This window comes from Ostrea edulis, chromosome 2 (assembly GCF_947568905.1).
Source record: "Ostrea edulis chromosome 2, xbOstEdul1.1, whole genome shotgun sequence".
NCBI classification, from domain to species: domain Eukaryota; kingdom Metazoa; phylum Mollusca; class Bivalvia; order Ostreida; family Ostreidae; genus Ostrea; species Ostrea edulis.
This window is the reverse complement of record NC_079165.1, coordinates 61535701-61561935: the sequence shown is the minus strand read 5'-3', so window position 1 is coordinate 61561935 and position 26235 is coordinate 61535701. Positions and strand designations below refer to the sequence as shown.

Below are 26235 nucleotides of genomic sequence, written 5' to 3'. Positions count from 1 at the left end.
ATGTTCTCTAGAACACAACAGAAAGACCATTTTAGTAACATTGTTATAGATGCAACCCTATGTTGTGTGGATTCAAATTCAGTTAAGTCATGACCCTGTGGTCATAAAATATTTTATGTGGGAATAAAGAGGGTTGACTGATTGTATATTGTTAACATCCCACTCATATCGAGACACCACCATTGCTGGTGAAGGGCTGCAAAATTTAGGCCTATGTTCAGTGCTTGCAGTCTTTGAGCAGGAGGGGGGATCTTTATTGTGCCACACCTGCTGTGACATGGGGATCTTGGTTTTTGCAGTCTCATCCAAAAGACCACCTCATTTAGTTACCTCTTACAACAAGCAAAGGGTACTGAGGATCTATTCTAACCTGTATCAGGGTAAAAAATCTTGTAAAAACAACAGGTCCAATGTGACACAGCTGAGCATTGTGGCCCATGGGCCTCTTGTTTCCATACAATCCTCATACAATATAATTAAAACTCTCTAACCATTACACTGGAGAAGGATCTGACAGCTTTGCGTTTGAGGTCATGTCATTTCACCTTTCACACCTAACCAATCAAATGATGGCTTTCGCTAATAATAATAATAATAATGATTGGTTTTTATATAGCGCTTTTCCAGTGTATGCTGCTCAAAGCACTTTACAATACATTATTACCCCGGAAGACCTTATATCAATCTAGAACTTTCTCAGCTTCCTGGGAAGCATACAGTGCAAACTGTCGTTACAAGCGCTAGAGCACTAACATTCTAACAATATCTTTCACTGTCTATAGCCAGGTACCCCTTTTACACTTGGGTGGAGCGAGGAAATTCGTAAAGTGTAAAGTGCCTTCCCCAAGGACACAACGTCAGCCCTGCTGCGGCCAGGACTCAAACCCATGACCTTTCAGTTGAGAGTCTGACAGCCAAACCACTAGGCCACCGACGCTACATGAAAGTTTTGCAGTACTCAATATCGATACATACTTGATAGGTATGTAATTATCATACACATGTCAATAATTACCAAAGAAGATGATGGTGGCTATGAGTGATGTTAGAACGCAACAGAATATAAAATTCAACAATAATGGATTTATAACAGCTAGGATCTTCCTTTGCTCTTCCCCTAACACTGATGTGGAATTCGTTTAAACTTTTCATGGATTGTCACCATTTCTTGTGAACTTACAATCTGAATATGCTTTAGTAAAACGATTCCTGAGTGGCCCTTGATTCTTTATCAAGCTATTGGTATTGGTCGAATATTTATTGAATTATTCATGAGACTGGGGTCAATAACATTACCTCAAATGCAATGCTGTCAGATTCTTCTCCAGTGTATTAAGGGTTAGAGAAGATCTCTGATCTTATTTTAATTAGATTGACCCTCATATAAACATCATGATCATCATCAATATTGTATATTACCCTTGAAGGAGTAGTTTTTCAAACAGACCATCTTTCAGCAAAGATACCAGAAGATTAATCACCAATGGAAAGATGACAAATGTCCATCCCTGTATAAAGATGTGTAGTTTGAACTGTACCAGTGCTCTTGTCAAATCCTAAAACAAAAGGCAAAACAAAATTAATTACCTTTGCTAATAGATATAGAACAAATCTATCTAAAGATGTTTAAAGTTATTCTATATGAATGCATAGATATATGCATACAAAGCGATGAAATAATGGATCTAAAGTATATGGAGCGCCAAGTTAAAATAAACTCAAATAATTAAAGATATCTTTAATTATCTAAAGATATCATCAATTTAACTATTGCTTGCAATAATTGAATTGATGCACGCATCAAATCAATTATTGCTTTCATCAATTGAATTAATACGAGCATCAATTCAACTGACGAGAGCAATAATTGATTTGATGCACACATTAATTCATTTGCTGAGAGCAATAATTGATTTGATGTGTGCATCAATTCATTTGATGAGAGCAATAATTGATTTGATGGGCACATCAATACGCCGGTTTCGAGATACGTCAGAGTTCTTTCCCTTTGGAGACCTCCCGTACATAGTAAGGCGCCAAAGAATTTATTTACACGCGGGGGTGGAACAAATACCCATCACTGCGTAAGTGAATGTACTCAGTAAGTTTCTCATATGCTGTTTGATCACCCGAATTTGACTGATACACAAACTAAGTAAGTGACAAGTATTTAGGGAGTAATTAATACATATAATTCTTATCCTATCACGTTATTTCGTTGGTCATAAGTACCATATCCAAGATATTTCTTGCAAATATGACATTGTTTGTATGTTTCCACTTCGGTAAAACATTTCTGTAGATAATATTGTGTATTTCCCACATTTACATATTTAAAGAGAAGCCACTTTTAATACATTTCATTGTCTTCCTCGTTGGCTGTAGATCCACTCTGTCCCACTTAGGCATTCAAAGTTCCACTAAATGCACCTCCTATACAGAAGAGTTTGTATCTCGAAAATGGCGTATTATTACTCTCATCAATTCAATTGATGCGCACATCAATGTGGTGGAATCATTGCTTGCAAAATTTAATTTAAAGCTTATTAATTGGTATAAATGATTTGATGATCACTGCAATTCAATTGAAGATATCTTTAATTATTTACAATGCTTTTGTACATCAATTCTTTTAAAGAGAGCAACAATTAAATTAAAGAGATAATTATTTCAGTTGTGGATATGTTGTATTGAAAATAGCTCTAATTATATTAGTAGCTCTCTCTAAAAGAATAATTGTGAGCATCCATTGAATTAATGATATCAATTCAAAAGAAGAGAACAATAATTCAATTATTGTGGGCATTAATTGAATTGATACGTGCTACAATTTAATTGAAGAGAGCAATAATTTTTCAAATAATCAAAGATATCTTTAATCATTTGAGTTTATGTTAATTTGGCATTCCATAAAGTATATTTTGACAATCACATAATTAAAGTTATAGTAATGTTTTTATTTACTGGCAAGCTGATTATGAACCAGTGATGGTATAGTTAACAAATTCTACTGACACTTATATAGGGTTGATCGATGTCTAAGAATGAGTGTGAATTTATAATTTTTAATGATTTGTAACAAATTTTATATGCAATTACAGCTTGCCATCTTAAAAAGTTTTTTTTTTTAGTGCTAAAAAAAATCTCATTATTTTGCCACCCATAATGGTGGAAAAATTCATGATAATCAAAGGATGTAAGATCAAGTTAAATAAAACATCAAGTTATAATTGCATGTACATGTAGTACGAAATCATCAGCATGAAGTACATGTATTTAGAGCTGTTATGGACTGTGGATATTGGCTTGGGTAGATCAGTGGCTTAAGAACACTTCACTATTAATGCAGGGGTCCTGGGATCGATTCCATGTTTAGCCCAAAATTTTCTCCTTTCCTATACAGTAGTCTGCATTTGGTGCTGGCGACTACCCTTGGATTTAAAGGTCAAATTTTATTGTCCTACATGGGTTGAAAGAATTATTGGATTAATAATTTTTTGAGGGCGAAGACAATTTAAGAAGGAAGGCAAATATAGTTAGGGCAATAAGGACTAGATATTGGCCTGGATAGTTCAGTGGTTAGAGCACCTGACTAGTAATGCAGGGATCCCAGGTTCGATTCCAAGTCCAGCCTAAATTTTTCTCCTTTCCTATACTACATTTGGTGCCATTGACCACCCCTGGACTTGAATGTACTGCTGTTAATTGTCTTGTCAGTGGGGTGATAGAGTCTGGGTTGAATGTTTTTGAGAGCGAAGGCAATTTAAAGGGACTGATTCACAATTTTCGTCCAAATTTTGTTTTTCACTTTAAATGATCAAAATCTACAGTCTAATATGTTTAGGTTTCACAAAAAAATTAAGGTTATTCATCATGACAGAAGCTCATTATAGAGAGTTTATTATTTGTTTTGAAAACAAAGATTGAGGTGTGTTATTGTTTCGAAGTTTTCAAAATAAATAAATATTGATACAAGTTAATTATATAAATCACATCTCAAGTATGTTTTAGGTAAAATGTATCATTTAAAAGTTAAACTTTGTGATTGTACAAAATAAAAGTGCTTTAAATTACAAAATTAATGTTTCACTGGTTTGTTTGTTTACATAAAAAGATTTGAGTCTTTGTTTACATAACACAGATTTAATAGGCTAAAATATTGCTCATCATCCTTGAATTCACACAGTCCAAATTTTGGTTGTCAACATTAAATGAATTATATTTTGAATTTTTAACATAAAAAAAATGAAAAATATTTCTTTCAAAAAATGTTAACCAGTCCCTTTAATGCAGTCTGTAGTATTTAGGGCTACATGTATATGGACTATATAGATATTCGGCCTGGATAGCTCAGTGGTTACACTAGCTCCTGACTTATGTTAAATTAATGCAGGGGTCCCAGGCTTGATTCCCAGTACAGCTAAAAAAGTTCTCCTTTTCTTACAACATTATGCATCAACATCATTTAATAAATAAATTCAAATCAATAAAATATTACCTCACTTCTCAAAGATATTCCACTATTAAAAAAGATGATGAATACAGCAACAAATTTGACTGTTATTTCTGGTCTAAGAATACCTGTAATTTAATAATTATTTTCTGTGAATATTAATTCATATACACTTTCTAATGACATATAACAATGTACAATGTATAACTGTTCATGCATGGCAATCAATGATATTACAGGAGCTGCCAGCTACCATGCAGTGTGTCTCATGATGTCAATTATGAAGAAAGTATTCCAATAAATAAGTGAGGCGATAAATAAATGTTGCGTTTTCTCAGAAAATTTGATTCGCACATAGTCATAGAAAGAAAATAAAAGATGAGTAGATCTAAGTATATTTTGTAGATTTGCAACGTGTAACATTTGTGTTCAGAGTAAAAGTATGTTTTTTGCTGTAAATAATTAAACATGGGGATGCAAATTGGCGCTGTACAACCTCCTTTTGCTCCTATAGTTGGTGCAACACTAGCAAGACAAATAACAAACACTATCCCACAAAGAAACCAGTTTGTTCGAATTAATTGTGGAACAATTATCATTTCTTCACCGGAAGTGCCCTGGAACTGACTCTTCCCTACACAATAGGAAAATAAATTCTCCTAAAATAGGCCGAATATTCGAACAAGCATCTCAGTAGGTAGAGAATGTTATATTATTAATCTAAGTATCTACTTAATCTGAATGATATTATGTTTATCTTTTCAATTTGTATGATTTTCTAATACATATGTATCAATGCGCCACTTCCGCTTGTAGTTTAAAAGATGGCGGCTGACGTGAAAGCAAGACAGGACAAGTACCAAACAATATCATTTACTTTGCCGATTTCATGCCAAATATGTTTAGGAAAGGTAATGTATTGTTTTAAAAGATACTTTTTAGTTGCAAAAAGATAAATGTATCATAAATGCTGTAAGATAATTACAGCAAAGCCTTTGGGTAATGGTTTCCAAGGACTCGCTTTTTTACCCCCGTGTATAGTACTAACTTTACATCAAAAACCCACTTTTAAATTATCGCGAGCAAACCAATTTGCTTAAGCCTTTGGTTCAGGTGAACTGAATTGATTTGATAAGAGATTAAATTTTATATATTCATATTTATTGTTAAATTTTACTTAAAACGAAATATGTTTACGAGGATTTTGTTTTTTAAATTAAAAAACTTCCATTCATTTAGTGGATTCAATTCTTCTCTTTGCTCCTGAACGTTTTGCATCAAACTTTATACAAATACAACCAGAACTAAACCTTCTAAAAACTTGATTTGATTTGATGAAATGTTGATGGAGCTTCCATCCTTAGAGCGAGCACAGCTACATGTATAATGAACAGATGTAGAAATCCCCCCCCCCCCCCCCGGGACGTACTGGGTTCCACAACATGCATTTTAGGGGTCTGACTGAAACTATGGACTACTATTTGTATTTTACAAGCTTAAATGCATACAAATAGGCTAATAAATCCATAAGGAATTGGGGAAATTCTGTGTTGTGCTGAAATTGCATGTAATAAGATTATAAAAATCATCAAAATTCTCCATTTAATAGCAAGAAGGTGAAAAGGCCCTTAAAAATGATCTGTTTTTCTGTTAACATCTTCTATTAAGATCGGTATGGGGGGGGGGGGGGTGTCAAAATATATAGTTGAACTCCCTGAAGCATTTCATGTCGCGAACAATTCCCGTGTTCTTCCTAAATGACGTCTGTCAAACTTTGATGGTGCTCCAAGCATTTAAGCATGTATCTATCTTCTATGTGCTTAATTACATTTTGCAATTTGATTGCAAATATTGTGCTAATTGAAAATTCCTGACTCTTTTATGTTGTGACATGAGAGAGTCAGAGTGGATTCCTTATTGAAAAATGGAAATTCAGTGACATCAGCTGTTATCACTGCTTTGTCTACCTTACACAACTTTATTTTCCATGACGCAAGGATTCAGTCATACCGACTTTGACACCAATTGGGATTTTATGTATTTGTGTGCTGACGTCATGCGCAAAGAAATCGAATGGCTGGGGGAGGTGAAATTGTTTTTAGGCCATATTCTGTAAACATATCTTTATATGTTGACAACCACAGTTAGAGCAAGTGCAGCTACATATTATAATTATGAGCGGATCCAGAAATTTTCCGCCAGGGATGTGGGTTCCACCCCATGCAGTTTTTAGGGGTCCAATTGAAACTATGGACAAACGTGTTATTTTACAACTGGAGGTGCATACAAATAGGCAAATAAATTTATTTTCTACCTCCATCGCCCTATATATGCGCACCTGACAAATAGCCTCAACCAATGGAATTAGATACGTGATTTGAAAGGAGAAATCTGTAGTGATAATTGCACAATAGGATAATAAAATCATCAAAAGTCACTGTTTCATGGCAAAGCAGGGATTATCCAAAAGAATTTATCTAATAATCCTCATGTATAGAGTGTAACAATGAGGTGTTTTTATTTAACATGATAATTAACTTCTTCAGCATTTGCATAATGGTGAAAAAAAGTCTACATATTTTAACAATAATGAATTTCTATATCATAGTATAAGTGGCAAAGGTTGATTGCCATTATTATATATATATATGAATGCTCACCATTATATGATCCAAAATTCACTGTCAAGGAATTTGTGTTACATCACTCAAAGCTTTTGTGTCCAATTTTTCAAACTAAAGATCAATCTAATTGAAATTAGATGTTAGATCCGCTTGCATACTCGCTACACAAACATCTAACAACATCTCGTAGAGGGTCACGTCAGAGGTCAAATTCGATTGACCAATGAAATCACCACTGGCAAAATCATTGAATGTTTGTTGAAGCCGATAAATCTAGAGTGATACCGAATTTGACCTCTGACGTGACCCTCTATGGGATGTTTTTAGATGTTTGTGTAGCGAGTATGCGAGCGTATCCAACATCTAATTTTAATTAGATTGACTAAAGATATCACTCTAACAAATTGAAGATTGGTATCATGATCATGTTACCTTGGCAGGCCGAGATAGTGTCACTTAAAACAATTGAAATACAATGAAAATTAAACTCATTAACACAGAGTGATGTAACAGGGACACTGCAAGTTTAAATCAAATTTATAAGTAAGAGATCATATAAAAATCTTTAATGTGACTTTCATTTTACTTCTTTTATAAAAAAAATAATGTTTATAATTCTTATATACTGTAAAATCTTAATACTATTATATGAATTCAACACCTTCCCATCTGTTCTAGATGTAACAGGATACAGACTTCAACACAAATATAAGAAAATTACCACCAATATTGAAATAAATTGAAGAAAATGTTCATTCAAGGAATGCACAACTTTAAAAAAAAAATAAGTAAACATTTTTACAAATTTTCAGTTATATTTCAATCAGGCCATAATATCCAGACGGCGGCTATGTTACGATGATATATTCTTCTAATATTGTCCGCGTTACATCTTTCATAATTCTTAAGAAATTTTATATAGAATTTACTTAACGGTTATTTCTTGACGTAATATAGTTTCACTCAATCAAATAAAAATTTAATCATATGTAAAAGAACATTTTTGAATACACAGATTTAGGCAATTGTTTGGAGAGCTTGATGTAACTATGGACACGATCAATCCAAATAGATAGACATGAACCCAGTGTCAATGTAGCGTTGTTCAATATTTACAACTTAAAAGAAATTCAATTTTTATTCCTTTCTAAACAACCCGAATCTGTGTTATAAATGTTTCAGGAAACATCTTTAAATCTACGACAAAGTTTGCAATCACAAAAATGAGTGATGTAACATGTGGAGGACACCCCTACTACTTTCGTCTCGTCCATCGTTTTCTTGGAACTGATCCAATACGTGCACATGTCTCTACTGAAAATGAAAGTGAAGACCAGAGAATGTTGTAAAAACAGGGGTGTTTGTCACCTGGTCGTTCATTTGTGTCATATTTGGCATGTTTAGACAGACGTAACGTTTTGACACGAAAACGTAGATTAAATGAGGTTGATTATTTTTTAAACAATTAATTTAGATTTTGATACTCCACTGTTCTTAAAACAGTATTACGACATCTATACTTGCTATAAATAGAACAGCTTAATCGAAATTTTCCCTTGTATATCTAAACAAAGCGGTAAGAGAGATGTAACAAAATTGACACGAAATGTTACATCCCTGAGCATTAACTTTAAATATCGTTAATTTAAAAAAAAAAAATATTGGAAATCTCTTTAACAGACACATTTAAATGAAAGATATTTTTATATTGAAAATACAATTAAGAAAATTGGGTACTATGATTTTGTGTGAAGCCGGTGACGTGTCATTTCTGCAGGTGATGAGAAAAAATGTCACAGATAATGTCCACTGATTTGCAACAAAAACAATCGTAAAAAAGTTAAATACTTAACTGACAATCTTTGAAACATCATTAGTTATCAAATATGAGCATTACAAAATTGATTAATTAGTTTATTCGTGAAAATTGTGAAACAATGGGAAATTAATGGCGATTTAGAGTACAGCTATCTAGCTGACCTAACGCAAATTCCTTGACAGTGAATTTTGGATCATATGCGTGTATGCTAAACTCAGTCTTCTACTAATTTAGATCCAACACTGCTTCAGTTGTATTATGACGTCAAAACAGAGTTTGGTATTGTGCATCTATTGTCTTGTCACAATATTACAATTCATTATGACTAGGATGAAATTGAGATAATTTATGCAAATTCGTAATCCGATATGAAGGAGATGTGACTTTTCGAGATAACTGCCATTTTTTATGAGAGACTTCTGGGATTGTGACAAGAAAACATCTCTAATGGAATGTTCAGCTTCAGCTCGGACCTTTTCGCACACTTTAGTCATTAGAGTAATAGAGTATAAACCATCACTTTTCCCTGGCTTACTGCACTCGCTGTAATTAAATACCACAACTGATATATATATATCGGTTGCAGACTAATGTTTTAGCTCTTAAAATTGAGCCATTACAACTTGTTTTATTTAGTACATCATAATGCCAGTTCTGCACATGTTAAGCCAGAGTTGTCAATTTTTTTAAATCACTCCTTTGGTTTGACAAAGTTAAAGCAACTTAAAGGTTCTGTTAGACCAGACAAAGTTTTGTCAGGCCAGATACATGTACCTTGTATTGCATAGAAAGAAAGAAGAAAAAACAGAACTGCACCAAAATATCTTTTATTGTTTTAACAACAATTCATCTCCCACTCATATCCAGCCAAACATGGTCAGTTTTCCAACCATCTTGCAACTCACAAACACCACAGAAGCCTTTGTAATTTTTTAAGTGGTCCAAGTTCAACAATTTTATCAAGTTGTTTGTTTTATGTCCCATCAGAAATGTCAGAAATGTTCCCCTCATATTGAGATGTCACAAGCTGGTGAAATACCACAAATAAACCTATATATGTTTTGTTTTCTGACTCAAGGTTCAGAATCTTTTAACACATATATGTGACCCTTTTCTCTTTCTGTCAAGCACATGTACTTCCATGGACTCAGGAGATGAACAACGATTCAGATTAATTGGGATCAGTATTGTTGCAAAGGTTCAAAGTACAATGAGGTCCAGCTGTCCATTTTGTCACCTACCAACCAGATACATGTACAACACCACCATTGTTAACTGAAAACATTTAGATTTAGAATGGTTTTCCATTGTGTTAATTATCAAATGCTATTACAGGAAATCCAGGTCACATACATGTATATCAATGAACCCACAAGTCACCTTTTGTGTCTAAACCATTAAAGAGGTTCTTGACTCATAGGTCTTCAATGTACTTCCTTCCATGTAAGTCCATGGGGATCTGGGTTAGAATAGGTCCTCAGTACCCCTTGCATGTTGTAAGAGGCAACTAAATGGGGTGGTCCTTCAGATGAGACCGCAAAAACCGAGGCCCCATGTCACAGCAGGTCTCCACATGAGTGAAATATTCTCGCGAGGGACGTTAAACACTATTTAATCAATCAATCCTTCCATGTATTGTGTCTTCATGATAGGTGTATATTAGAATTATATTGATGTGTATAATTTATATAGTTGTATTGGAAATCTTTTTCTTTACTTAGAGTAGAAATCAGTCATACCACAATTATGCAATCTTTTACAAAGTTGAGATTAATTTATTTCAGGTAAAACAACCAGTTTTATGCCCGAACAACCATGTGTTTTGTTCTGGTTGTATGGATGTTTGGCTACAAAGAAATAAGCAGTGTCCAGCATGCAGAACACCCATTAATCCAGCAAACCCTGTTAAAAGAATTGCTGGTAAGATTATTCCATATCTTATCATACATTTCTGCCAAATGTAAGGTGTCTTTGTTTCTCAGACTGAATTTGCATGTTGTTCTCGAATGTCCTACAGGAATCGCATTGTCTATCCATCTATCATTTCTTTCATTGTGACACCATATCTTGAATATCTTTCAACATAGAGATTTCATAATTTGTTGAAAGGTAGTTGACTATCAAAGGAAGAGATCTTCTTATTTTGTGGTCATGAATCAAAGGTCAAGGTCACAAAAGACCTTCAACTCATTCAGTTTATATGTATGTTTTCATTGTGACAAAAAAAGTTGAGCATAGAACTTTTATACTTTATGTAATTGATGTTTGAAGAAAGACAGTTATGATATATTTTGTTGTCGTGAGGTCATGGTCAAAGCATACATGTACCTTCAATCCAAGTTTGATACATTTTCATTGTGATACAATATCTTGAAAAGTTTTTAACACGCAGCTTTTACACTGCATGGAAAGTCAGTTGTTTATTAAAGGAGGACATCTAGATAGATTGTGGGTGTCTGCTTCTCTGTTTGTCATCCTTTTGTGGTGACTCATTGTCTTGAACAGATTTCAACAACAAGCTTTCATATTCTATAGTAGTTGGTCATGTTTTGTACAAAGTAGTTGACCACTAAAGGAAGACACCTACAGATTTTGGGGTGATTAGGTCAAAGGTCAAGTTTACAATTGTATTCAGATATTTTTCATCAGATTATATTCCTCGTATTTTGCATCATATACTCATTTTGCAATGTTGTCATTAGTATCGGTACATGTATATGAATTAACTTCTCAGCAAGACCCTTCCAGACTGATTCAGTTTTCTAGTTCATTTTATTTCTACAGGTGGAGTAAGCCATGGTCCTGATGAGAAAGATAAAATGAGTAATCCAGACCTGCGGAAAGCGAGATTTGATCTCCTCTTCAAAGAATATGAGGTAGGAAAAATATTTAAGCTGGAATGATATAGCCACTTCATTATTTAATTCCTATTCAATTACATAACTTTCAGTTCAAAAGAACCGCCGCAGTGATCAAGAGGTTAGAGCATTTACACCACATGCAGAAGGCTTGGGTTCAAATCCCAGCTGCGACAGACCTAAGTTGTTAAAACAGGTAGTGACAGTTCTATAGTTAAACACTTGGCATCAGGTGTGAATGTCACTGGTCCTAGGAGATTACCTTAAAGACCCAACTTTAAGTTAACGCCCCCAAATTTTACCTGTGTTGTGATCAATGATAAGCCACTGGTCAATCAAACTTTTAACAATAGAGCTTAGGTTGATTGACATTTGCAGAGACCATGGTCTACAGCTACCTGAGAAAGATGTTTTGATAACAATCATGGCTAATGATGACCTGCAGTCTTCAGATCTGAAGGAAAGCCCCAGTATACCTGAGTTTTGATAGCATTGACTAGCACCTAGAATATTTTAATTTCTAACGTCCCCTACACAATGCAATTTATCATCGTATTTTCTCTCTCCATCTTTGTACATGTATTATAGATTAAACAATCAGAAATCAAACAATAATAATAAAAAACAAACCAAACAAACACAAGTTATTCTTTATTGGCGCAGCACATCAACATGTATAATGGTTATATTGCCCATGCGTAAAACTGTTACAGTAGTTAAAAAAAATGCTTATGTTTGAGATACCACATGGATTATAAATTACACAATCAGAAATTAAACAATAGTAAAAAAGCATAAATAAGTTATTGAGATATTTCTATTTATAATTTATCACGGCTTTATATTTAGAGAGAGAGAGTTACTGAGATATTTCTATTTATAATTTATCACGGCTTTATATTTATAAAGAGAGAGAGAGAGAGAGTTAATGAGATACTTCTATTTATAATTTAACCCGGCTTTATATTTATAAAGATAAAGAGAGAGAGAGAGAGAGAGAGTTATTGAGCTATTTATAATTTATCACGGTTTTACATTTATAAAGAGAGAGAGATGTGTAAAACTAGCAATAATATAGATGAAATAATATGGCATGGCAATAGTGTTGCATACGTATGACAATAATTACTCATTTAGTCAATGATTGAGAGTAAGGGAGAGAGAGAAAGGGGGGGATAGACTAGCTATGTGTCACCTTCTGTTTGGGATACCATCATTACACAAACACTACGTCCACAGAAACCCTAAAGAAAGAGAGAAGGGGAGGGGGGTAGACTTCGTGTCAGCTTCTGTTTGGGATACCACCATTACTCAAACACTACAGCTACAGAAACCCTACAGACGGCCCATATTGAGGGGTATCTTGATCATTCTTCATTTGATTGTACATGTACACAGATCTACTTGGATTTATTTATTCTCTCGAAACATGGATATTTTACCTACTACACCCACGACACCGCGAACTCCCAGGACACCAGGAAGTGCCCGGAAACGCTGGGTAATATTATATTTAGGAAATTATTTATATACGATATATAACAATTTAATTAGAAGTTTTAAAAAGCAAAGGTTTAGAAATGGGCTAAACCTGTCATTTGCAATACATAAATATGACCAAGTTTGAAGGTTTACAGGAAATAGAAATGCGGTATGCATGTAGGTAGAAATTTTAATTATTTTTTTTTTTGCACAAATCAAGACACTAAGCATAATTTGTAATAACCTGAGAAATGTCCTGTGTATATCATAAAAATATACACAACAACTGATCTCTTGGCCAGGTAAATTCCAGGTAAATAGCATTGACCATGGATAAGCTCCACCCACATTCAGTCATCCGTGGAGCAACCATAAGGTGTTTTTTTTTGGGTCTTTAAAAACAGATGTTCCGTGTCACAGTAGGTGTGGCATAGTAAAGAACCCTCACTGCTCAATGCACCAAGCAATGCCTAAATTTGAAGCCCTTCACCGGTCTTGATGACGTCTTCATATGAGTGGAAAAATTCTCGAGAGAGACATTAAACAAGATACAATTAATCAATCAATTCAAAAGTAAATTGTTTTATTCCAAAATCAATATTGTAACTCTTGTCATCAGTCTAATCAAAATGTTGTGTAAAACATGAACATATTTCAACACCATTGTTGAATTTTGTTGTTATAAAGACCCAATTCTAAGTTAAGACCCCCAAATTTTACCTGTATTGTGATCAATGGTAATTCGCCTGTCATTCAAACATTTACATGTAACAATAGATCTCGGGTAAAGTGACATCTGCAGAGACTGTGGTCTGCAACTACCCATGATAACAATATCGACCAATAATTACTAGCATTCTTTAGATCTTGAGGAAGCCCAGTATACCAGAGTTTTGATAGCATTGACTTGTACATAACTGCTATTTTCTAGTAATTCATTTTTTTTAAAGTCCCCTGAACTATGAAATTTGAATATAATTGTATTTATTTTCCTCTATATACATGTACATGTATTATAAATTACACAATCAGAAATCAAACAATAATTTGCACTTTGATTTCTAAACACTTGTAACTTTAATACTGATTGATTGTATCTTGCTTAACGTCACGCTTGAGAATTTTTCACTCATATGGAGATGTCACCAAGAACAGTGAAGGGCTTCAAATTTAGGCCTATGCTCAGTGCTTACGGCCCTTGAGCAGTGAGGGTTCTTTAGCGTGCCACACCTACTGTGACACTGGTCATCCATTTTTAAGGTCATCTCTGAGGACCCGTGACATTCACACATGATACCGAGCGTTTGGCGATAGAACTGTCACTACCTGTTTTAACGACTTAAGTCTGTCGCCGCCGGGATTCGAACCACGGCCTTCCGCATATGGGGTGAATGCTCTAATCTCTCGGCCACCATGGCAGTCAATTTATATTATCACTTTATGATAGCTCGATCTATAATATTTTATAAAAGGAATTATTCCATTCAGCCAATGAATGAGAATAAGAGAGAGATTAAGAGAGAAAGGGGGTGCATATAGACTGTGTGTCAGCTACTGTTAGGGATACAACCACCATACAAACACTATGACCACAGAAACCATGGGTGTGCATATAGACTGTGAAACCATGAAACCGTGAAACCAGAAACCATGGGGGTGCATACAAACACTATGACCACAGAAACCATGGGTGTGCATATAGACTGTGAAACCATGAAACCATGAAACCAGAAACCATGCATATAGACTGTGTGTCAGCTACTGTTAGGGATACAACCACCATACAAACACTATGACCACAGAAACCATGTGTATATCAAAAGTATAGACAACACCCTGATCTTTTGTCCAGGTAAATAACAATGACCTTAGATGAGCTCCAGTCACATCCAGTAATCTGTGAAGAAACCATACAGTATTATTTTTGGGTCTTTAAACTGTGTACAATCTATGGATTGTTTTGGTACTGAGCATATTAGGATTAAACAAGGTTTTCTGTAAATGCATTTTGTTTCATTTTGCCCAAATGCTTGGTGGTCACGTATAAAGCTTTACTTTGTCTGATATGTGTTCATATGAATGGACTCGCTACGAAGGTGTTGTTAGAACTTTCTGATATCACATCTCGATGGAACTTCACTGATATATTCATTAAAGTTAGATTCTACACTTGACAAGTTGACAGTCATTTAAAACAACAAGTACAAATTTTCAAAAGTTTATGTGTCAGAAAGAGAGAGAGAGAGAGATGTTTGGATGTTGTTTTATTTTTCCATTGGAGAATTTTTCACTCATGTATATACAGGTGACTCTTGATAACTCGAAGTTCAAGGGACTTTGATAAAATTTTGAGGGATCGAGAGATTAAAGTCAAATCAAATACGGAAATAATTATATGCTTGAGTGAAGGTACACATATGCTACCACCACTTTGAGATTTCGAGAGTGAAAAACGATAATTATTAAATATGTTTTACGAGACCCAAATTTCACTTCAAGAGATCGAATGTTCAAGAGATCAATAGTAAGTTTGCTTAGTTATATAAAGAGAAAAAAATTGAGGTCAAGAACTTAGAGAGATCGAAGTTCGAGTCATTGAGAGTCACTTGTACATCACCAGCTTTTGATGAAGTGTCACAAATTTTAACAGTAACAACTTCAAAACATATTGTCTCCATGTTGATGCCTTCTTGAAAGATAGATTGGTCATTACTAGTTTTTTTTAGGCCAATTTAAAAGGTCATGATATTTATATTCTACTTCATTGTTTTCAAACAAATTTGATTTATTTACAATTGTAACAACACACTTGTTTTAGTGAAAGAAGCACAGATTTAAATGCACTAATACATGTATATAATTAGATACACATGTATGCTTTTAACTTCACTTCTTTCTTTTAAAATACAGAAAAATCAAAAAAATTCTTATTTGTGGTGTAAATGCAGTTACCAATTGCTATGGATTTTTAAATAAGACCATACCATAGAACATGCTGGCTTTAGTCAGACTGGGAGAAGTGTAAAAAGCACATAGTTAACACATTGAATTCTTAAGAGTGAAAAATATGCATACTTAGGTAACCATTAAGGCCTATGGGCTTCTTGAAATTTTATACATGTAATGGCTATTCTTGAATTAAACAATACAGGTACACTTTAAGGGTAAATGTCAAGTGATTGTGCACCTGAAGTAAGTTCATATCAGACTCACAGCACATTTACATCTTGTTGAATTTAAACTTAGTACTAGTACATTGTATATTTAATCTGTACTGTAATTTGCTTTTATAGCCTTATAAACACACATGTATTGCAATTTTGACAGATTATGTTATGCTATAAATTAAAGTACAAAAATTTGTCCAACAAAAAGACTTTAAAAGATGTAATGTATCAAAAACTTTCAGGAGGAATTTGAAAGACTAACAGAAGAAGTACAGCTGCTCAGGACAGAAAATGAAGTTTTACAACAGCAGGTTCAAAGAAGTACAAAACAGTTAGGACCTCGAGATGAGCTGAAGCATTCAGATGCCAGTGGAGTACTTGTTTTGAACAAGAAACTACAGGATGCACAGAAATTGTACGACAAAGTCAAGTCTGAACTCAGTCGGGTCAAACAGGTATTTAATTAATTAAGGAGGCACATGTATCAAAATTGACTATGAAGCAAAATGTGCAAACGTATACATTGAAGTGTAAATTTTGAAATATGAATTGATATACATTTTCATATACCAGGGATTTTCCACCCTGTTGTAGGGGGCCAAAATTCGGTCCCATTCCCAAAGCAAAATAGTAGTATTTTTTCCCAATTTGTCACCAAAAATTCCCAATTTTAGTCAAATAAAAATTGTCTCGTTTTGCAACATTGTGAAAGGAAAAGGGGAAGATTCAGGGAATGAGTTATTAAAGGAAAAAATATATTTATTGGTTCGACTGGAGGCCCATGATAACCAAAAGGTCGGAAGGTCTAGCCTGCTTGAAATGTTGGTCCGTCGGTCCACCTGAAGTGCAGTAATTAACTAAATTGATCATTGTCTTCGAGAATTACAAGTTACATGATTCTATTATCTTCAAATTTTCTCCATATAAATAGTATAGCAGCACTACCATCATTGTTCATTTTTTAAAACACTCTAGAAATACCGGCAACTTTTCGATAAATCCGAATTTCCTCCATTTTTCTTTTTGATTGATACGTGCTATAATGTTGATTTACTTATTGTATCCATTTCCTTAACCTATCTGAGAGTTATTAGGTAAATATCATATAGTTAGAATGTATTTTAGTGTGAACTTCGTTTGGAGAGTCTAATCACCAGAAAAGATGATATTGTATGCTGCATTGTAAAGAGTAGCATTAGTTAAGATTTAGCTTACTATTATCAATAATATTAACATATATGTATATTCAGAGATATATTTACTTTACAAAATGATTCTATTGGATATGAAAATATAATTTCCCAAGCCTGGTGCTTTTCATACTGAAGTGTATTGGCATAGATAGTATCACAGAGAGTTTCATGATGAATTAGATCATGATTTAAAAAATTTATATACATATGGTTGGACTGTTTATGTCAATTAAATTTCACAGCAATACAATATGTATTGAAACTCTATGATTAAAACTAAATTTGATTCAACTTTAATTTAATTTCCTTATACTTTGACATTTCCATTGATTTTTTTTTTTCTATGAATTTTTTTATCAACTAGTGTTCAAAAGTATAAATACACAATATTATTAGCCATGATGTAAGTAAAACGGGGACAATGCTTTCTATTTTCTCTTCCTGACATTTTTTTAAGAGCCACATGAGATCTGGATGGTCCACGTGGAAATTGGAAAGCTGGTGTTCAGTCAGTTCATGAACCATTGAAAAAGAGTTTTAAGTGTTTATTTAACCCAGATTGCAATGAAAAACAAAATGTAAGATAAGTAAAATTTCCATGAAATCTAGTGTATTTTAAGAAATATGTTGTATTCACTATTGTACTGGGAATTTTAAAAATTCCCAATGTGGACAAAATGCCGTTAAAATTCCCAATTCCAAAGGCCCAGGCCCCATTCCCAAAATGGTGTGGAAAATCCCTGTATACTGTATGGCATATGTGTGTGTACTGAATTTTTGCCAGAATCCTTTAGTTTTGAAACAATAGTGCTAATTTTTATTACACTTCAATATGGAATTCTCTGTTATGAATTATCATACCTTGCAGAAGTGCTAATTTAAAGTGCATCTGGTCCAATTACTATAGATTATAATTACCTTAAAATAAGTACTGATGTGGTAATTGTTTATAAAGTTTAATTCCTTTTATATTAAACAATTACAGGAAAACAACTCACTGAAAGACGAAAATATAAACCTAAACAGAGAGAATCAAAAACTACGACAAGAAATAGGAAACCGATCACCACACAGGTAAGGTTCAGCATGTCAGATGAGGGAACATATTAAATGCATGCCACAGCAAATGATGTCATGATAGTCATAGATCTTAGCTTTTTCTGGCATTCTAATTAACAGGTGAAGTTCTCACATTCACTTTCAGAAGAAAAATGCATTGTACTTTTCACCTTTGAAGCTGTAATTATGTGCATATCAGATCTTTCACTTTGTTTTATCAGCAAATAATGTGAGACCCTGAAACAAGCTGCAGAAGTAATACAATGTACTAGTCTCCGAAAATTAGTCAAGTAGTGTCTTCAAAATTTACATATCAAAATAATATTATTAGTATTACACTTAATCTGAGGGAAAAAAACTTTAAAAAACAAAGTCACAAGATATTTTATTGACCAACCAAGGGCCCAGAAGGCATTTTGACTTACAAGTATATATTTTAAACACTGGTTTAAAACAAAGTATGTATTCGTGATAATCATTAATGCACAGTTAAACCACAACAGTATTTTAAATCATCATAAACAAACAATTACTAGGTTATACTGTGTCTCATTTCGATAATAATGATAAAGTTCATGTTGTACATATCTATAAATCTAATTATAGATATGTTCTTTTACTGTTCACAGAAATGAATTCTCCAAGCAAGAGCAAAAATTCTTTGTATTCATTATCAAAAATCCATATTAGATTCTCAGCAGGTGTTATAAAAAAAGTTTTAATTGATAAGCATGCACTAGTGCATGCTTTCACCGGAGCTTGATCGAAGGTCAGCCTTTATTTCGAAGATGATAAAAATTCAGCCGGTAGCAAAGTCTTGTTTGTATTGAAAAGACTTTTCTTGGGTTTAAGAACAAGGAAATAAAATTTTGAGTTTTACTACACAATCATGGATTTATTTACAGGTATGGCAGATACACTGTTGCAACACTTGAAGCCAAGATCCAAACTTATGAGAAAGAAGTCAATCAGCTGAACAAAGCTCTGGAGAAAAGTGACAAACTGATTGAGGAACTGAATGAAGAGCTGGACAGCTACAGGAGTAAACGGAAGTCTGACTACTCCTCCCAGTCCCGGATTTCCTTACTGTCTAGCAAACACAGTCTTGATGATCCGTCCTTGAGGACTTCATCGTTATCCATTAAACGTTCCATTGACGACCCACTGTCCTCACAGCATGGTGTGGATATCAATCTTCCCTCCAAGCGACAACTGTTCTCAGATGAAGGAGAGTATAAATCTAGTCAGAGAGATTACCTAAATGGTGAGTTTTATAGCACCTCTGATGTGCATGATTATAAAACAAATGACAAAAATGGTGCTGGAAAAAATGCTAAAAGAGTTACCTTTGATCTGCCAAGAAATGAAACTGTGTCTTTCGATTTGGAAATGCCGAGTCCCTTAAAAGGAAATCGGAACAGTTCAAATGGGAGATCGCCCTCTCCTATTAAAGGTGTACTAAAGAATGGCAAGAAGACCACCTTGTCCAATGGGGATGACAGCTTTAGTCTTTCAAAACCAGGTTCTCTTGATGACAGTTACCTTGAAAGCAGAAAAGTAAAATCTACAAGACTAGAAGATGAAGATGACTTTTACTTGTCCAAGTATTCCCAAGATTCCAAAGGAACCAAGGACGACAACCACAACTACAAGTATTCATCTGGAAAGTATGAAACAGACTCCTTTAAGAGGAATGAAAGTTTTGACCTGGACTATCCAGTTAAATACAGAAAGAGTGATAGTTATGATCAAGTACTGGATGATACTGAAGCCATTCAATCCGAGTTGGATGATTTGGATATTTCCATCACTCCAGATTTTACTGATTGTATGAAACTGTTGAACAGGGCTGAAAAAAAAGTCAGTTTGGGAACCCAACCAACAACTTACTCAAGTTCCAGAAAAGACAATTACAAAGTGGATGATGAATATTTGGATGATTTCAGAGTGAAAGACACATACAAGTCAGATCCACTTTTCTCCGACACAAAATCAACTGATCAGGTCAGGTCACTTCCTGACAGTAAATACACCTCATCAAAGTTTTACTCTTCATCTGATGATTACATTCCAAGAACCAGTGCTTCACGGTCAGACATTCCGTCCACAAGATATTCAAGCAGTTCCTCTGCCTACAGTGACATTCCAACATCATCTTTAGAACCATCCACTTCTGGTGGGTACTCTACAATCACGAATTCCAACATCTCCACCTACAAACCCAGTGCTATAGATTCATTGAAAACTTCAGACTGGGACAAAGTTGGTGGATACCAGTCCACAGTCAACGACAGATATACAGTTTCAGGAGAAAATGACAAATTTGGAGCAGACCAGTACTCCTCATCAAAAGACGTTTTATCCCAAAATGATCGTTTTGGCGTTCAGAATGACTTATCAAGCCGTTATAGCTCTGCTTCTTATCCGTCCACTTACAATTCCATCACACAAACTTCAAGCAGACTGAAAAGTTCTGATGACATCTCTACTTCAACCATGCCAACTTCCCTACGTCCATTGTCACAAAGTGCTTTTAGTCGTAGCCCATCTGTTGACAATCTTTTTATGCCGTCCAAGTCCTCAACACAGTCTGGTAAATTTGCCACAGCAGAAGATATTCCAAACAGCAGCTACAAATCAAGGCTTAGTTTGCCAGCCTTTTCCTCCAATATGGATGCTGTTGGTAAATACAGACCAGGAGATAGACAAGGTATGTCTAGTGTGCCTTCTTCTGATGCAGCTGGATCCAGTCGATATCTACCCTCTTCTCTGCCACCAAAACCAGTAAGAACCAGGTCACAGTCAGATTTGGGAACATCTGTTGCTGCTCTTAATTCTGCTCCCTACCAGCAAGCTAAGGGTAATGCACCATCTGCAACTGCCAGTCTAGAGTCCTTCACATCTGAGAGCACAGTGATTTCACAGAGACCACCATCCTATCCTCATCCCTCATCATCTTCTTATCCATCAGAAATGGGACTATCATCTTCCACTGCTAACCCCCCTCCTTTCCTGGAACATAATAAGTACACCAGCTCATTTGTTCCCAGACAAGATGCACTGGATGCTGTTTCTACTAATAAATTTACTAACTCCACAAGTGTTGTTGGTACAAGGGGTCCAGTCAAGGCTAGTTTTTCTTACACTGATTTTGACATAGGAGTAAATCCCAGAAACAAGTCAAACATAACTGATCTTCCATTGTCAAACAGACTTCATACCAGGTCAAACAGTGTAGATTTTCCTTTAAATGATAAAGATTCTGACACATTCACAGCCAATCAGAGGTTTTCTTCAATGGGTGATCAGTATTCTGCCGGTGCTTCTTATAATGTTGATAGCAGACCTGTGCATGCCTATGATAACGACCTGGGTCGCTATGACTCAACTGTCGCCACCAATTATGTATCTAGCAGCTTACCTAATTCTGTATCATTGACAGGTGGTTCAACCTTGGATGACCGGGGCAAGGGAAGGTACAATTCCTCCTCTTACATGACATCATCACAGACCTCTGTCACCTCGAGCATTACATTCTCATCATCACACTCATCTACCACATCATCTACTACCATTCTGCCCCCAACATCTTCCTACCCCTCCTACCAGGTGTCCAAGTCCCTGGATCCAGTACGAGAGTCCAGTGCCAAAGGCAACAGCTACCTCTCCAATACGTCCACAGTAGGCGACATCTCACGGTCAGACTCCTTCCTGCCTGAACCGAAAAAGAGGCTTTTTGATTCCACAGATGACCTGGATATGTCACTTAGCCCTATAAAAACCACAAGAACAACTGATAAGTACTGAACGTGATATATGTGGTGTAAGATTCCAGTCATTGTAATGTATGGTGCTTAACTTCAATTATTTTTATGTGAATGTTCTGTTTTCTTTCAAAAAAATTCATAGCTCTTCATGATAATGATCTGATGAATGAAGTGTATTTTATAGATGACTTTTACTAATTTCATTTTTTCCTGGATTGCAACTGTGCTGCCATTTGTCTGAAAGTGTTTGATAATTCCAATATTACAAACACCTGCATTTCTCTCAGACAGTGAGTCATTGATGTTTTACATGACGATATAATTCAAAATAATTAATCTATCCTTTTGAATAGGATGTATTAGGTATAAAAATATTATTTAGACTGATGGAGTTCATCTAAAATATGAAACAAGAATACACCATCTCCCATACAATAGATGAATTGTACATTTCATTAGATAGATATTTATTGTGCCTTGAAGACATCATTAGTTTAATTTAGATGAAATTGTCTTTCTCTGTCATTTTCAACTCCGCTCTTTAAAACATCCAATATTATACCTTGCTCTGATAAAGACATGTACTGTATTCAAGAGATAACACATGCCTAGTTTTCCATAATCTGAATGGAATATAAAGTGATTTAACCACATTTGTTACAGTGAATTGTGTATCCAGACAAATATTTATACATTTTTGTGCAAGGTGCACACACAGCTGGATAATTAACATTTCCTAACCATGTCAAACTTAATTCATTCCGCTTTTTGTTCATTTCATTTGTGCTGACATAGTAAATTGTGGTTTTGTAAATTATGGTAAATTTATGATCACCTTTGGTGTCAACAGACAAATTGATGAAACACTCATTTCAGAGGGTGGATTAGAGTGATAATATATTCTACATTTCATTCTAGAATACCGTCATGATGGAAGTGATTTCCCTTTTTTATACAAAGTATGTTTTGATAGGGTTTGTCGGAACTTTACACTTTTTAACACTAATATTTCTACTGTATTTGACTGATTGAAGAAAAGGGTCTACATTACTGCAGAATGGTATCCGCGTTTTATTTGATTTAGAAGAAAAATTCCAAATATTGCCTAATCATCATGCAAGTACCAAAGAAAAGTTGTGATTCAATGTTCACAGTCTACGCAATTGCTCACGATATGTTCTAATTCTTTTGGAATTGTAAAGACTTCGTTCCCCCTACCCTCTCCTTCATCAAATGGCTAGAATTTTTTTTATTTATTTATTATTGTAATTCAGTTTAGTTTAGTTGTTAGGTTCCATGTATATACATTTTAAATGACACTCCATAAGCAGTTTGAAGTATAAGTTCAGCTCATAAGGAACCTTTATAAAGTGTTTAGGATGTTTTAAATTTTTTGTTATATGAAGTTTAAGGACTTCTAATTATTATTTTTTTAATATTATGTTAAAAAAGCTTTGAATATTTTATTAGTGTTTTTTTTTTACCTGTAGTTGTCCTAGCTACATTTATGTGAAATCATTTTCATGTAAGCGCAATTACTAGACCAAGTATAAACCATTCATGAGTAGATTTATTTGGCGAGTTTAAAACCATAAACATTTGAGTTTTTCAATCCATTATGAACTAGTGAAATATCACATTTTACCAAAATCAATGGGGAATTTTGAAAAATTGTCTTATTTTACAGAATTCTTCCTGTAATTTATCCTTGAAACAATTCTTGAAGCTGTGATACCACAATGAAGTTTGAGGGTAGATATAAGATTGAACTCTAGAATTTTTTTTATATGAGATATTTTGACATTAATGATTGAATATAAAAAAGAATTCAGTGCTGTTGATTGATCCCCCCCCCCAAAAAAAAATAATTGTGGAAATGTTGTATGCCTATGCATTTAGCATTTCCAGATTTATTCATTGAATTCTTAAACAATTTAGGAGTATTTTAAGATTCTGTTTTATAATTTTTCTATGCATGCAAACAATTCAGGTCACAAGTTTGTAGCATGAAGAGATTCACACTTGACTCAGAGGTTGTTCGTGACATGAAAATGAGGCCTGATCCTAGTGCAAGTTCATTTTGATTAGATCACTGGGAAAAATAAGACCATGTACATGTATTTAAAGCAGAAAAAGCCTTACTCTGTCACACATGACACAAAGCTTGCTTATGCCTTGTGGATGAATTGATTCTTTTCCAAAGTAATTTGGACAATGTCAAGGTCTATGGAGAAAAAGTATGCCATTTTTGTCCAGGCCATATCTTTACAACAAAAAAAGATAAAGTGTTCACACTTTACTCAATGGCTACTAATAACACAAGATTGTTCTAATTCTGGTCCAAGGTCAAGAAAAGATAGAACATTCTCGCCTATTCAATATTTTTAGAGGAGAAACTAATACACATTTTCACTGCAAATAAAGGTTGCATGTGATCACCTGATCTTATACCAAGGTTATCTTGACAATTTCAAGGTCACTTGTAATTCATGCTAAAGCTCTGTATCTTTGCAGTGTTAGAATTATTGTATCTAGAGCTCATTAAGACCTTAAACTGGTTGCTGTAGCCTAGTGGTTGGTGTGCAACCAAAAGGCAGGCGTTTGATTCTCAATCCTGATGCTGCATCAAACTTAAAACGTTCAAAATAGGTAGTGAATGTTTCTTCGTCAAGTTGCCAGCATTAGAAGTAAAGGCCACGCCATTGGGTCTTTGGCTATGGCATATTAAAACAGAGGTCAAAGTAAGCATTGGCACCATAAAGAACCCTCACTGATAGTACACCAGCCTTTAGTTCAAATTTTGTGGCACTCCATCTAAATAATGATGATGTCTCAATAGTCAATATTAATGAAAAATTTGTGAAGGGGACACAAAACAACATTCAAACAATTGGTTTGACCCTGGGGTGTGACATGACTCTAATGCTAGATCATTTGTCAAAGTCATAAGAATTTTAATTTGCTTCTGTCAGTAACATTGCAGTGCTTGTAATTTAGAAGTTCAAAGAAATTCGGTAGTAAAATGTACAGTATTTTAGTTTTGAATATTTGTACTTAAATTGTCCTGTGTCAGTTTTCATTTTACTTATGATTAATATAAAGAATTTGTATCTTATAATTTACAAATATGTTGTGAAAGGAACAAATGTACATTTAATTTGTTAACTACCCCCCCCCCCTTTTTTTTTTAAGGAGAGGTTTTGGTTACTGGATGGTTTTTTATTGAATCCTAGTTAATATTTTTCATAAAGTTGATGACCTAAAATCCTGATTTTTTATTGGCAGGAGGTATTTTAATTTTTATTTTTTTTTTTACATCTCTAGATATCAAATGTTAATTAAATTATATAAATGAGCATAAAGAAAACACAAGTTATTATAAACCAAACAATATGGTCCTCGTAGACCCAATTTTGTGTTTTACATGGGTTTTTTCTTTTTCTTTCTGTTTTGTCCATACTTGTATCATGTTTTAGAGATTTTATACATTTTATAACTCACTGACATACCAGTATTAACTGTGTATTATACACGTGCTAGATGTATGTACTTTGATATTTAATTTATTATTGCTTGTTTATAATGTTTAATAAATACTGTAGATAAACATCATTTCCTTTATGTGAATACAAATATCAGAATGACAAAAAGTGGGTGTATGTTATTTGGTCATAGAATTGTTTAACCACTCTATTTGTGACATTACATGTGAAAATCAAAATCTGAATTCAATATATGAATTTTACATCACCTAAGATATGCAAGTGACCTTCTTGAGGCCCTCTCAGCCTTATAGAGTGCTAAATTAACATA

General features: G+C 34.2%; 2 protein-coding genes and 1 long non-coding RNA gene across 12 annotated transcripts in view; 1 reads left to right on the top strand and 2 right to left on the bottom strand.

Annotated features, from left to right (window-relative positions):
• Window positions 1-5075, bottom strand: part of LOC125682381 (sodium/bile acid cotransporter 7-like) — a 28666-nt gene extending 23591 nt beyond the window's left edge. For all 8 annotated transcript variants that reach the window (XM_048922917.2, XM_048922914.2, XM_048922919.2 and 5 more), the window contains exons 1-3: window positions 4950-5075; window positions 4499-4581; window positions 1420-1556 (exon numbers count right to left, since the gene is read on the bottom strand). In XM_048922917.2, the coding sequence (XP_048778874.1) occupies window positions 1420-1556; window positions 4499-4581; window positions 4950-5052 (323 nt within the window). In that variant the 5' untranslated portion in view covers window positions 5053-5075. The remainder of the gene's footprint in view (window positions 1-1419; window positions 1557-4498; window positions 4582-4949) is intronic.
• LOC125682378 (serine-rich adhesin for platelets-like) lies at window positions 5015-26034 on the top strand. 3 transcript variants are annotated; one of them, XM_048922909.2, is made up of 7 exons: window positions 5015-5146; window positions 5270-5364; window positions 10681-10816; window positions 11681-11772; window positions 16646-16858; window positions 18582-18670; window positions 19561-26034. In XM_048922909.2, the coding sequence occupies exons 2-7, from the start codon at window positions 5278-5280 to the stop codon at window positions 22460-22462; spliced, it is 3519 nt and encodes a 1172-aa protein (XP_048778866.2). In that variant the 5' UTR covers window positions 5015-5146; window positions 5270-5277; the 3' UTR covers window positions 22463-26034. The 3 variants fall into 3 exon arrangements, with proteins under 3 accessions (XP_048778866.2, XP_056010683.1, XP_056010684.1); XM_056154708.1 differs by having other exon boundaries at window positions 5020-5150; XM_056154709.1 differs by lacking the exons at window positions 5015-5146; window positions 5270-5364; window positions 10681-10816; window positions 11681-11772 and adding an exon at window positions 11783-13255.
• On the bottom strand, window positions 19026-20138 carry LOC130051838 (uncharacterized). The gene is made up of 2 exons (XR_008800105.1): window positions 20002-20138; window positions 19026-19895 (listed from the first exon to the last, which is right to left on the bottom strand). It is a non-coding gene; the product is annotated as an uncharacterized LOC130051838 (long non-coding RNA).
• Window positions 26035-26235: the final 201 nt, after the last annotated feature.

Excerpts from the sequence above, each read along its gene's own strand:
- LOC125682378 (XM_048922909.2), top strand. The coding sequence starts at position 5,278 with ATGGCGGCTGACGTGAAAGCAAGACAGGACAAGTACCAAACAATATCA. Across the intron at positions 16,859-18,581 it reads AACTCAGTCGGGTCAAACAG|GAAAACAACTCACTGAAAGA; the intron begins GTATTTAATTAA and ends AAACAATTACAG. Across the intron at positions 18,671-19,560 it reads GGAAACCGATCACCACACAG|GTATGGCAGATACACTGTTG; the intron begins GTAAGGTTCAGC and ends ATTTATTTACAG.